We start from the raw sequence: 13,614 nt of genomic DNA on the forward strand, positions 1-13,614 counted from the left end.
GTCCTATTAGACTTAAGTTACTTGTCGAGTCCTACTGGACTGGCACTATCAATTAACAGTCCTATAAGACTTAAGTTACTTGTCGAGTCCTACTGGACTGGCACTATCAATTAACAGTCCTATTAGACTTAAGTTACTTGTCGAGTCCTACTGGACTGGCACTATCAATTAACAGTCCTATAAGACTTAAGTTACTTGTCGAGTCCTACTGGACTGGCACTATCAATTAACAGTCCTATTAGACTTAAGTTACTTGTCAAGTCCTACTGGACAGGCACTATCAATTAACAGTCCGATTAGACAGACATTACTTTTCAAGTCTTACTAGAATGATACAACTACTTAACAGTCATGCTAGACAGACATAGCTAGCTTGCAGTCCTACCTACACTAATGCTACTAGTCACCAGTCCTACCTAGACTAATGCTACTAGTCACCAGTCCTTTTTGACTAATGCTACTAGACCTATCAGACTAATGCTTTAACCCTTTCACCCCTATGTAACTTTTGTAGACTCTACCATGTATTGATATGGATGAGTCCATTATGGTCTACAGTGGTGAAAGGGTTAAGTCAAAAGTTTTTTAAGATTTACATTACTGATGAACTGTCCTAAAAGACTTGGAACTCCTAGTCAACTCTCCTATTAAACTAATGCCCTCTTGTCCACAGTCTTATTGCACTAGGACAACTACTCACGGTCTTATTAGACGAACACTTACAAAGGCAAAAACAATTGTGGACTTTGTATTCAAAATACCCCAGTATATTTCAAGATGTAAAAATAAATTAAATAAAACCATTTGTAAAATATAAGCATTACCTAGTTTAGTTCTGGTAAAATTTCACCAAGTTTTTATATTCAAAGCAATTCAAAGTTGAAATAAATTTTAGACATTTTGATGGCAGTGTAAAAAAAAATGTAATTGCAGTTTCCAATGTTTTCTGATAAATAAAGTGCCGCTATTATAGAGTAATCCACATTTTCAACAAATGTAATGGTATTATCATGGGTCTGTTCGTTTATACAGAACCACCGGTACATCCCTTTTTAAATGTAAAATTTTCAGGTAAAATCATGGCAGACCTGCAATAGTTTATGCAGGCCTTGCAAGGCTTGGTGAAGGTTCGTCTGAAAGCAGCATCAGATTAATAGGTCTGACCTTATTTCATAAACAAACAACTCTGGTTGGACCGCTATAAACGAAAACGGCCTATACCACACATTTTTGGGGTTAAAAACAGATTATTAGTTCCATTTGTAGCCCTGAATCTACCAAACTCTCTTGAAGCTCTACGTTTTGTAGAGATATGTTTATTAGGCCGAACAGAGTAGAATAGATAAACAAGTATTCCCCTTCCTGGAGTGATAATTAGGCTAAAACATTTATCTATTTAGTTAACCATTACACAATTTCTAAAATTTATTTAAAACAAGGAAGGTGCAATGATTCATTGGACAATCCTATTTTCTTACAACCACTAAAAAACAATGGATTAAAACATGTTTCACACTTAACACTCTTATTATGAATACCCTGGTACATACTCATAGCCAAGTCACTGGCAAGTTATCATCTTGTGAAGATCAAATTTTACCTGAACATATTTCATTAGTCCTGGGCTTTGTTAAATAATGTTTTTACTGTGAATTTTATAGATACCCGTAAGATGTTTTTTTTATTTGACCAGTAAATAAATACATGTATAAACATGGATGAAAAAAACCCATCAAAACATAAGAAACAATTTCAAAATCCATTTTGGTTTTGTTTCAATTATATATTTTTTTTCCTGAACTATATAATTCAATATATAAAGTAAAGGATAATGTATTTTTTCATTTGGCCTAAAAAGCAAAGATATCAACACATTTAACTCAGAATGCAAAAAAAAATCATTTTGAAGTAAAACGATTGACAGCAGTTCGTCTCTTTATGTAAGTCGTGATCTGCAAGGTATTCATATTTTTGTATTAACTTTTCAGCGAGCTTAATTCACACAAACATATGCAAAGTAAATTATCTAAGCATGATCAATAAAATGTTCGTCACCAGTAGTTGTATTCCACTGGGCTGCCATCTACGTTTTCTTTGGTTTGGGTATACTGTCACATTGTCAAAATAAAACCCATAAACATAATAAGCTGGCATTTCAAAATATATCAAAGAAACTTTTTTTTCAATTTCTGAAAAAAACCAAATGCAACTTAGAAACAATATCAGCATTATTATGAAGCTTATTCCTATTTCTATGAGAGAAGCTGCAAATATTAACATAAAAACATAACAATATCGGAGGTAAAAATAAAAATACTTCAACAGGACTTCAGACCTCTGTAACCCCTGCAAAAAAATCTGTATCCATGGAAACAATTCCCACTCAATCATGACCTTGGCCCCTCATGGTCAAACTTTGAACCATACTGCAAACCTTGGCTAAAATGTTCCAACTTTGTCCAATCTTTCCAACTTTGGTATAATTGTTCCAAAATAGGTCTGACCATTTCACCTTTGTCAGAACCATTTTAGCTGTGGGGCAATAGTTTAGATATTGGCTGAGTTTTTCCGGGCTGTTTCAATGTTAGTACTATACTGATACCCAGCCGTCTCAAATTCAGCCAGGACTTCCGATGTGATCCAATCACTCCACCAGTCTTCAGCCAACTGTAGCCTCATTGTTCCATATTTTACTAAACTAAGTCAACTGTTTAATTTGGCCCTTAACCATGCAGTGTCCGCTTATTCCAATCAAATCATTTTAATATTTGATCCAACAAATCAAAGAACTCTTGAGCCCAGTAATTTAAACCACACTTAGCAACAACAACAACAAAAAAATCCAAAATAGAATTTTCATACATGATGTATTCAATATTAAAAAAACCCACTTCAAATCTTTACTTCTTTGTTTGGGTATTGAAAATTTTCACCTGTACGGTCTAAAATCTCATTTTTAAAACTTAACATATTAACTTCAAGCTAACATTGGTTTTGGCTTGAGGCTTGGTTGTTTAAAATCTGAGCATTTTGAGAAAATTTAATTTAAATTGTTCAAGTTTTATTATTTTCCAAAGTGTTAAAAACCACTAAAACCCCAGAGATTAATGGATTTGAATAATACTTGTATTTGCCACAGTAAGCATCCTTTAGACACTAAAATGAGAGATGGGTAGCCAAACTTTTTTCTACAAGAATAAAATTAAGACGGGGCACTTACTGAGGGAGAGGGGGCACAAATTATGGCAAATAGGAAAACACGTTAGAACATTTCATAAAAGTTTCCATTTGAAAATATTCAGTTTAATTGAGTTATTTAACTGACAAAAGTTTAAACTACTGAATGTTGGCTATTTAAAAAATAAAATGGAAAGCGGCAGCAGGGTAGTCACTAGATACACAACACTTCCACCTGTTTACATGGTAGAAAATCCTCGAATAACACACACAGCTGTAGAAATACCTAGGGGGAGCCGCTATCAGCTACGCTTCATAGACGTGGAATACACAGAGATGAAAGAATCGGAACCTCCAGCAGCCAGCTTGACCTGGAAACAGAAAAATGATGAACAGTACAAAACACAAACATAATATCAGAAGATACTCTGACAGTATATTGTAATCAAGATGATTTTTTTTTTTTGTCATTGTTCCTTTTTCATCATCTTTCCAATATTTTAGGTGCTCATGTGGCGCACAGTTGATAATGTAATCACCGTTCACTATGATGACCTGGGTTGACTTCCCCATCAGACGTGAAAATGTATGGGGTCATCTGCCTGACCATGTGGGTTTTTGGGTACTCAGGGTTTCCTCCCACATTAAATCCCTCTGACCATTTCCATCTTTGCCAACAAGGGTGACCAATATAAGTTGAAAAAACGTTTTTCAGAACTGCTGTAAAATATGTTTATATGTAATATTTCTGGTTAAGAAATGTACCGCTGAGCTTAAATAATCGTACTTGACATTTTGGTTTCTGGAGAAATTGTCCAGATTATAAAATTTAAGGGTATTATTGTCATCCAAGTTGAATAGCTATCCTACGGTTAGATATTTTTGTTTTGAAGGACTTTAGGAACAGACGAAGTCCAAAGTCAGGTGGGAGTTTGTGCCTTATAGGGACAGTTCTACTCTGGTACTTCCCTACATACAATCCTACCTTATAAGGATGGAAGGCCAGACAGCTGATGGCGCCGATTCTCTGTCCAAGGAAGCCCTCGTGGTATTTAATGGTACTCAGACTGTCCCCTGACTGGTTATAGACGCCAATGTACTGGTTCATAGAGCCACTGAAATGTAAACGACACTTTATAGAGTTCTGATTTAAGATTGTGTCAAACCGGCATCAAGCAGGAAACAAGAGGGAAAAGCTCTCATCCCAAGGAGATCTCACAGCTGACTAGGGCAGGTACTGAAAAGTAAAGGTTTTTTTTCGCAGTCCTAATTTTTGAAGATTTGCCAAAATGCGGGATCTTATTTCTTACAGTCCTTCTCACTAATGATGAATTAACTTGTTTTTAATAATAAGAGGAAATTTTCTCCCGGAAAAATTGTTACAGCCAAATAAGGCAAAAATTAGAACACATCAACTTTTGTTTTTTATAAATTAGTGTAACTACCTTGGAAGTTATAATGTATCTCAAGATGTTCTAAGTTTTAACTCTATTTTCCAGCAGAAACTTACCAGGCTATGACATCAGCTAAGTTATGCATATCAACAGCAGTAAGTCCTTGTTGCAGATTTAACACGCGGACTGACTCTGTAAACCTCGGATCCCAGAACCTCACGTCACCACCATTGCTGAAACAGACTTGGAATGTTAGTTTTACACAAAGACTGGGTGCAAATTGTCAAAAAGAAGTCTTTGGCATGAACTAGTGGTGCTGTAGAAAGTTCTTTCCCTTTATTTTTGTTTTTTGATTTTATTAAATTTTAGTTATTACTGTGCTTTTACAAGTATCTCATTTTTAAATGTGGATATGAATATCAGAAAAAAATAAACACGACAACAAAACAATTTTTGGAGTAAGAAACAGTTTTAGACTGATAAAAGGTTTTTTGTTACCGATGACCCTTGACCTATTGACCCTTACCTTGTGCTGACAATCTTGCCCTCTGACCCCTTCTGTAGGTGAACATTGAGGACTCTGTGGTTGTGCTCCCTGAGGGTCATCACTCGACTGTCAAACAAAACCAGAGAAAATAGTTTTATCTACTTAATGGTCAATACAGCCTAAGTTTATTCAGGGTCTGGTTGTTTTAAACCTCCTTAATGTCATAATGTTGGATCATAAAAGTCATCAAAATATTTTTTTAAGCAATTAAATTAATCAATAAAGACTTGGTTACACCAATGTCTGGTTACCATTCTGTTGGGCCCAGCCTCCTGTCAAACAGGCGTACAGTTCCGTCCCCACAGCCAGCTATGAGGAGAGAGCGGCCGACAGAGTCCGACGCGAGGCTCGTAACACAACTGTCTGCGCCAGTAGGTATGTCCTACAATAAAACCAAATACACGGAATCAAGGACTTGAGAATGTTTTGTCAAATCATGACAACTTTGGTTTTTACAAGAAAGAAAGTATGGGAAAAAATAACTTTGAGGGAAACATGATTCTAGTAAACAAAACACTTTTGATAAACATATAAACAACAATTCTTGTACAATATATAAATATTCTATTTATTTCTCAGGACTAGATAGGACTGTTACTGTCAACAACATGAAGGTTATAGCAACATTGACCTTGACATTGCTATTTATAGCAACTGTGACCTTGACCTTTAATGTAACAACCTCTGACTTACAAGGGGAGATAATTAATGATATACAGACCTGAAGTTTCATTTCTGACCGCGAGTCCCAGATTTTTATGGTCCTGACGTCCCCTGATGCCAGTAACATGCCCGACTCCTGTTCCCAATCAATCACCAGCCCAGAGCCTGTAAATCCATAATCAAAATATCACTTTCAGGCCAAGATCGATTGAATTTATTCATAACTAATTTTGAAAAAATATGTTTTGTCATTAATAGGAATAATTTTCCCCCTGATTTTAAATTTAATAGAATGTTTTCAACAATGTGGATATCCCTTATATCAAATTAAGAAAAAGCTATTAAAATCCCTTTGAATATGGCAGATGAATTTTATTCCATTGTTGCAAGCTAAATCTAAGACCTAATGTATTGATCTTGGAGTATACCTCTAGAAAGTGGGATCATGTCGGACAGAGCCTGGAAAGCAGACACTATTTCCACATCCTCTAGGCAGTCCCTCCATATCCGCACCGCTCCGTCATCTGAGAAACAAAACGTTGAGACAAATACATGTAAAGCAACACAAAATATTGATCTGCACCTAGACTGCTCCAAACAATTATCTAATTGTATTTCTCTTCGCTGAGTCAATATACGAGAAAATAAGAGATTTGCTTTCATAAACTAAAACATGTGTCTCCCCTTGTTAGCCAACAATATGCATATTTACTGTTCTCTGATTGTGCCTGATGTGCAAGAACAGAAAGGCCCCAGGCAAACCTTTAATCATTAATTTTTCACTTTGCACCTTTTGTGGTTAATCTATTTGTGGTTGATGTAGGTATACTTCAAGTTTTACAAAGATGTCTTAAATGTCTTAAAAGTCACACAGCTTGGACAAGATGTTATTACAAAATGCAGGAATAGTACTTCTAAATTGTCGCCCTTTTATTTGAAGGTGAGACTGTCAGACATAATAAGCAATGTTTAGCAATTGAAAATTCTGACTTTTCGCTAGTTGGAAGTAGAGTGTTACTGTATATAACAGCAAAAATAAATAACAAAATCAAACAATTTATCCTACCTACATATCTGTGGATGCTTACTCATTTTTAAGGATATGATAAACAACTTCTTTCTTAACCTGGGGCCTGTTTGTTTATGCGAAACAACCAGTGTGTCTGTTTTTAAATGTTCAGACTTTGCAAGGCTTTGTCAAGGTTTGCCTGAAAGCAACATCAGATTACTAGGTCCGACCTTAGTTCATAAACGGAAAACTCTGGTCAAACCAGGCGGATAACAATAAACAATAGCGGCCTTGGGATGAGCAAGTTATACTGTATACCGCTGTAGCCTAATTTTATAGGATTTATCGTTACAGCGAACATTTGTTAACAACAACATAATATACAAAGTTATTAAATGTGAAGAGCAATTTAACATAGAACGAAAATGGATTTTACAGCAAAGGACAAAAGTTGAATGGGCAAAAATTTCCCATCAGTATTTGAATTGACAGAGATAGGTCCAAGAACCATTATTCTGTTTTGTACATACCTGAGCCAGTCAGCATTAATGTATCGTCGTGAGCATTGAGGAACTCTATGGAAGTGATCTTGGTGTGTTTTGGATTTTCGTTATATATACTCCCGAGTTTGGTTCCTTGTTCCCAGTTCCAAAAACTACAACAAATTATAATAGTTATCATCATAAGTTAGTTGTTATCAATGAACTTAGGTTGCTTGAGTGTAAAAATTACCAGAAGTGTGTTTGCATGGAACACAATTTACTGTTTATATACCCTTGCAAAGATATGTTTGAATACATATTTACCAGATGTTCAAATCAGTGACGTCATGTTCTTGCAAGTTAATGTGAAAACTATTATTTTCCTGAAATAAATCAGTTTGTTTACCATATGTATATGGCACAGTTACCAGTGACGGCGGTACCACAATCTCTCCTCTTACCTAACGTTATCCTTGTCAGCGACGGCCATGAAGGACTCGTAAGGGTGAAACTTTATCACAGAGGGTATGCCTGGATTTCTATTTACAAATACCTGGTCATCAAGTCGATTAAAACCTGCGAAGAATAGCTCAAAATCAAAAGTGGGAAAATGTAAATTCTTAAAAGCCGAGGTAATATATGTAGTACTTAGACTTACACACCTAAACTTAACCTAGTGCTGAATGCCTAAGTAACAGCCAAGTAATCCTGCAGCTAAGTACATACCACGATTTCTCTTCGGTGGATATTTGTGCTAGTTTTGTGTTTACTTTATCATATTCCAACATATAGACACACAATCAAAATATATACTGCTGTAGCATTGAAAAAGCATTTTTCTTCTTAAAGTGTTCTGAAAAGTGGGCCCTGCCACTATATAACTGTAATATGTGCGTGGGAGGTTGTACATTTATTCAGCTCCTTTTGGGTCTGTGTTATGAACTGTTCAATAACAGTGCCATATACCTTAATAAAGCACACCTACAGCTCTATTTACCCTACAGACAGCAATACCTAAACCAAGCAGGTGGGATTCAGCAAACACAGAGATACATAAGGCCAAATAAAATTAATTACTTGGTTCTCAGGCCAATTTTTTTCAAAATAGATGCGGTAGGGCGGTATTAATTTTCCCCATTTTACATGGCAAAAACGAGACGACCGTGATTTTTTTTCATTGTGTAGTTTGTAAAACGTTCATTGTGGACATTACCTTTCCTTTTTATAGTTGTGTAGAGACTCGTCATAGAGCAAGCCTCCGAAAACCCCCCCACAATGTCCCAGACGAGAATCACGACCCCGCCATTCCTTATTTGTACCGAAATGAGCGCCATTTGTACACAAGACTAATAAGTCATAATAATTTTAACGCTTGCCTGTATCTCAATCCTTACCTTTATTCAAACGTTTTGGGACTTCGGTGACTAACGAGTAAAACCGACATGCGGACCAATTTTCCAGATTTTTTTTAAGATGGTGGCTGGCGCATTCACGATTTTTTTTTATTATTACTTTCACGATAAAATCGACAATGCGCACGTTGCCATGAAATGCGCGCGGGCCTGAGAACCAAGCTATCAATTTTTTTTGGCCTTAATGCCTACTCGGAGGTTTACACATCGTACCTGCACGCAGCTGCTCTTCCTTAGCCTCATTTCTAACATGAGCATTGCGTGTGAAGTGGTACTCTCGTTCATGGTGTGGGAAGCTCTCCGGATCCTGCTCGTCTGAAAGTCGCATTAGCGGCTGAGCAAAATGTTTACAACACCAGGGGAAATAATCGGTAGAAACCACAGATGGATGCTTCACACGACTAGCCGATCCGTCTTCCTTCTCCTCGACCTGTAGGGAGTGATGTAAAGTGGGTCACATTTAAATCAGTATTTTCAAAAAACAGTCAAGTCCTGATTATCCAATCACCACTATCACCACTGTCTACGACCTACAGGAGCTAATATCCTCTGATCAATATATAATAATATGCGTCATGTGAAAATCCTGCAATCTAATTGGTCCAGACATTTTGTTTATTTCTCACTGATACATTTTATTTAAAATTGAGTCAATGAAAGGCTGCAGAACAATGCCGTAGTTACTATGTTGGCTGCTGTACCAGATGATCGTACAATTGGATTTTCCAGAGTGACAATTGGATTTTCCAGAGTGACCAAGTCAAAATGATTGCAGCAGTCAAGACTCATAGATTAATTTATTTTTTGAGTTTGAATTGTTCACTGTTATTTTCTGAAAAATTTACGTGAATACAACATTTGTTACCCAATTCAAACCTTTGTTTGTTATTGACTTTCTGTATAATAAAATAAATACTTCATGCATTAAAGGATGATAGTGTCTAATGTCACCCTGACTGTATCACCGACCCCTGAGGCAAATGTAATAAGTTTAATTTTACCTGAGTAGGACCTTTATCGAATATCTTCCGATTGCGACTGAATTGTGTGGAATATGTGTAAGGACTAGATGTAGTGCTTGGTAATCGTGGTGACGAGAAGTCACGCTTGATGCCACCAGTGACAGGCCGCCCTGACTCGTCAAACAAGTAGTTCTGAGGAGGTGTTCTGTAAACAAAGGAAGGTTACACACTGTAGTTTGTTGAGAAGAGCGTTCTTGTGATGTATCTGAAGGCAAATGGATCAATAATTAAATGTTACACTGAGCAACCTCAATAGATAATAAAATCTTCCCCTACTTTGAGGGTGTGACAGAGAAATCTCCAATCCGAGGGGTGATGTTTTTTGGTTGTCTAATAAAAAAACATCACCCTTGGGGTTGGAGATTTCTCTGTTACACCCTCAAGGTAGGGGATGATTGTTTTTCTCCCATCCTGTTATTTCAGTCAAAACTCCACCGACAGTAGTCTGCCAAAAACACATGTGGGGTATGAATATCTCCATTCACTTTTGATGATGTCACAATAACCGGCGACACATTTTGATGACGGCACAATTGAACACATGGGTGACAAGCTGATCTTTCCCGGCTAAATCGGGAGACACACCTGTGAAAGGTGGGAGAAACCCCCATCAAAAGTTCTGTTATTTCTCCGATATCTTTTACAGGAGATCATAAAAACATCCTTCAGCATTCACTGGTGAGAATGAACATGGTCAATATGCATATTTTGTGATCTTTGTACTGACTTACCCCTGTGCTGGGTTGACAGGTCTATTTGAGGGGCTGGCGGGGGCTGAATGAGTCATAGCTGGGTTGGGTATCATTTGTGAGGGTTTTGAGGTGGTGGTAGCCTGTTGAACACAAAAACTTATTTATCACATTCACATACAACTTTGGTTAATGTTCATATTAATACCACAATCCATGAAAAACATGCAAAAAGGATGTCTTGTTTGAAGTTATCCGATACTAGGCCAAAGTCCAAAAATTGGTACTTCAAAATGGTGTTTCATTAGAGACGTTTTCTTTCTAAATACAGCATATCTGACATATGTATTCATGCTTGCCATGATACAAATGTTATAAAATAGGTAAATGATGACCATGTACACAAAAATCGGTATCTAGAACTTGTACATTTTTCGAACAAAGTGATCTGATAGGCTAATTAGGAAAATTACTATTTGTGTGTGAAACCCCATGTGAAACCTAACTAACTTGATGCCACGGCCAATCAATGCAACACCAATGATATCATCCACTGTGGTCTAAAACTCACAATAATTGTCTTGACAAGTTAGACAAAAACCAATGGTTTGTAGCTGTACAGCTTACACTTACCTGTGACAACCCTGATTGTTTATACACAGATGGTGTCAGCCACAATACACAAAGGATTAGATAGACCATTTTTTTCTGGATGCTTTTATATTGTTTATTTTTCATATATAGTAGCCAATCTAGTGGCCACATCCTATTTTTAGTAGCTAAGGTAAACTTCAATTTGGCTACTGTCACTGTGAGCCCTGTACAGGTGCTGGCAGCTGTGGGTATGTTCCAAGAATGACTCCAGAATGTCATAAAATTAGTTATACATGTAATGGTAATAATGTATTTCAAATATTTACCTCCATGCACCTACTGTATATTTTTTTCATTTTTACTTTTTTAATGAAACTAGAATTGTGTCTGTATGACACCAATTCCCAACTCCCCCTCCTAAGAACTTAGAAGCAACTTTTTTGAGAAACAATTCTTAAATAAACTAACTGTAGCTTGACCTAGCTCAGGTTTATAGACTACCCTTTCTATAGAAACGATATAAGCTATCAAACTACGCATTTTAAAAGTGTATCATACCTTGAGTTTGATGGTATTGACGATGTATTTAGCCATGTCTGCGACCTCGTGGACCGGGTCAACGGCGAGTTGTATAAGAGTCTTCCACACCATGATGTATATGTTGCTGAAACTGAGGCCGGGGATGGAGGGGTTGGATCCTGCCCGTTTGCCCCGCGTGTCCGGAACATTGGACATGCTTTCAACACTTGAGGTACTGTCCATGGAACTAATACTGCTGCAGAAACTTGTGTTGCCTGGTGACGGCTGCAAACCTGAAGCTGAACACATCGAAAGTTTGTGTCACATTAAATCATCTCTGGATTTATAACAATAAGAATGGGATGATGTATTTCAAACCAAGGCCTATCTCTTAGATACAGGTGAGCCTCATCTATCCAGCCACCTCTAATAAATCCACTTGCCCAATTATCCAGCTAGTGTTTCGGGGGACATATTGACCTTTTTCTATATCCAGTCAGTGTTTCGGGGGACAGATAGGCCTTTTTCTATATCCAGCCAGTGTTTCGGGGGACAGATTAACCTTTTTCTATATCCAGCCAGTGTTTCGGAGGACAGATAAGCCTTTTTCTATATCCAGTCAGTGTTTCGGGGGACAGATAAGCCTTTTTCTATATCCAGCCAGTGTTTCGGGGGACAGATAAGCCTTTTTCTATATCCAGTCAGTGTTTCGGGGGACAGATAAGCCTTTTTCTACTCTCCCTGTAATCCAAGCCATCTCACAGGCTTAGCTTCTTTGGCTAAAACTGAAGGTGGAAGGATGATACTGAGGCTCCTGTGTGGATTGAAGCTTGGATAACTATCATGCTATAGTACTTAAGTATAATGGCTTACATGCATGATTACCAAACAGGAACAGCATACAGATTTTTCAAACCGTCTATTCAGTTCCTTACTTATCCTCTATCCTGTTGTCATCATAATGGTTCTACAGGATCACAAAACAAATTTACAAATCATTTCCAAAAGAACATTTTATGTTTTTGCTATACGAAAGTTTTGGTACTATTAACACTATTTTTAAAGATTGGAAGAAAATCTTCCAAGATGCAAATATGTTGAATCTAAGTTTCTTTTATCTTTTCCTATAATCTCACTAATGGCTGTAAATGTACACAATATATATATAAAGATTGTCCTTATTGTAAAGGACATATTTGGACATTGTAAGCCGATATAAAGGGATCGTTGCTTTGAGAGCAGATTGGAGGGAGTGTGTGTATGGGTGTGTACGGGAGGATCATGGGGGGATGTGTTGGGCTTACACGTGCTGGGTAACAAGCTCTTCACACTGGTGCGCGAGGAACTACGCTTCATTCCGCTGGTCATGACAGACGCGAAGTTCTCTGTAATTACAAATGGTAAACAGGTAAAAGGTTTCTGTAATTACAAATAGTATATATCTAAATGTAAAAGGTCTATGTAATTACAAACTACAAACAGGCGAAAGGTCTCTGTATATACAAACTACAATCAGGTAAAAGATCTCTGTAATGACAAACTACAAACAGGTAAAAAAATCTGTAATTACAAACTACAATCAGGTTAGAGTTTTCTGTAATTACAAACTACAAACAGGCAAATATTTTCTGTAATTATAAACTACAAGCAGGTAAAAGGACTCTGTTATTACAAACTACAAACAGGTAAGAGTTTTCTGTAATTACAAACTACAAACAGGTAAGAGTTTTCTGTAATTACAAACTACAATCACAAAAGAGTTTTCTGTAATTACAAACTACAAACTGGTAAGAGTTTTCTGTCACATATACTTAAGGGAGCAACATCCTTTTAACAGTATTTACACCTCATTCTTTACTACAGGCAAAGGACTACTGGTAGTAGGCAGGATGACACAGACATCTACGGTAAATAAATCTGACTCCAGGACAGAGATTATATCAGATTCACATAAAAAATATATTTTAACTGAAAGTGATTTTCTATTGTTTAGGAAGATATCAAAGATGATAAAACACCTGAATATGCAAATACACCTACAAACAATAATATTCTGTAGTATTTCAATTACAAACTCAGCCCAAACATTACAACTATTCCAGCTTT

At 36.7% G+C, this 13,614-nt stretch overlaps 1 protein-coding gene across 3 annotated transcripts in view; it reads right to left on the bottom strand.

Annotated features, from left to right (window-relative positions):
• Positions 1 to 1,774: 1,774 nt before the first annotated feature.
• Positions 1,775 to 13,614, bottom strand: part of LOC110448552 (regulatory-associated protein of mTOR-like) — a 29,822-nt gene continuing 17,982 nt past the window's right edge. For 2 of the 3 annotated variants that reach the window (XM_021494842.1, XM_021494841.1), the window contains exons 19-32: positions 12,813 to 12,893; positions 11,548 to 11,807; positions 10,438 to 10,538; positions 9,686 to 9,851; positions 8,898 to 9,114; positions 7,734 to 7,848; positions 7,321 to 7,445; positions 6,210 to 6,305; positions 5,840 to 5,946; positions 5,370 to 5,500; positions 5,098 to 5,184; positions 4,688 to 4,804; positions 4,163 to 4,292; positions 1,775 to 3,548 (exon numbers count right to left, since the gene is read on the bottom strand). In XM_021494842.1, coding sequence (XP_021350517.1) covers positions 3,480 to 3,548; positions 4,163 to 4,292; positions 4,688 to 4,804; positions 5,098 to 5,184; positions 5,370 to 5,500; positions 5,840 to 5,946; positions 6,210 to 6,305; positions 7,321 to 7,445; positions 7,734 to 7,848; positions 8,898 to 9,114; positions 9,686 to 9,851; positions 10,438 to 10,538; positions 11,548 to 11,807; positions 12,813 to 12,893 — 1,802 coding nt within the window. In that variant the 3' untranslated portion in view covers positions 1,775 to 3,479. The remainder of the gene's footprint in view (positions 3,549 to 4,162; positions 4,293 to 4,687; positions 4,805 to 5,097; positions 5,185 to 5,369; positions 5,501 to 5,839; positions 5,947 to 6,209; positions 6,306 to 7,320; positions 7,446 to 7,733; positions 7,849 to 8,897; positions 9,115 to 9,685; positions 9,852 to 10,437; positions 10,539 to 11,547; positions 11,808 to 12,812; positions 12,894 to 13,614) is intronic. The other variant, XM_021494843.1, reaches the window with a different exon arrangement.

The sequence above is a fragment of the Mizuhopecten yessoensis genome, unplaced genomic scaffold, assembly GCF_002113885.1.
Source record: "Mizuhopecten yessoensis strain PY_sf001 unplaced genomic scaffold, ASM211388v2 scaffold4121, whole genome shotgun sequence".
Classification (NCBI taxonomy): domain Eukaryota; kingdom Metazoa; phylum Mollusca; class Bivalvia; order Pectinida; family Pectinidae; genus Mizuhopecten; species Mizuhopecten yessoensis.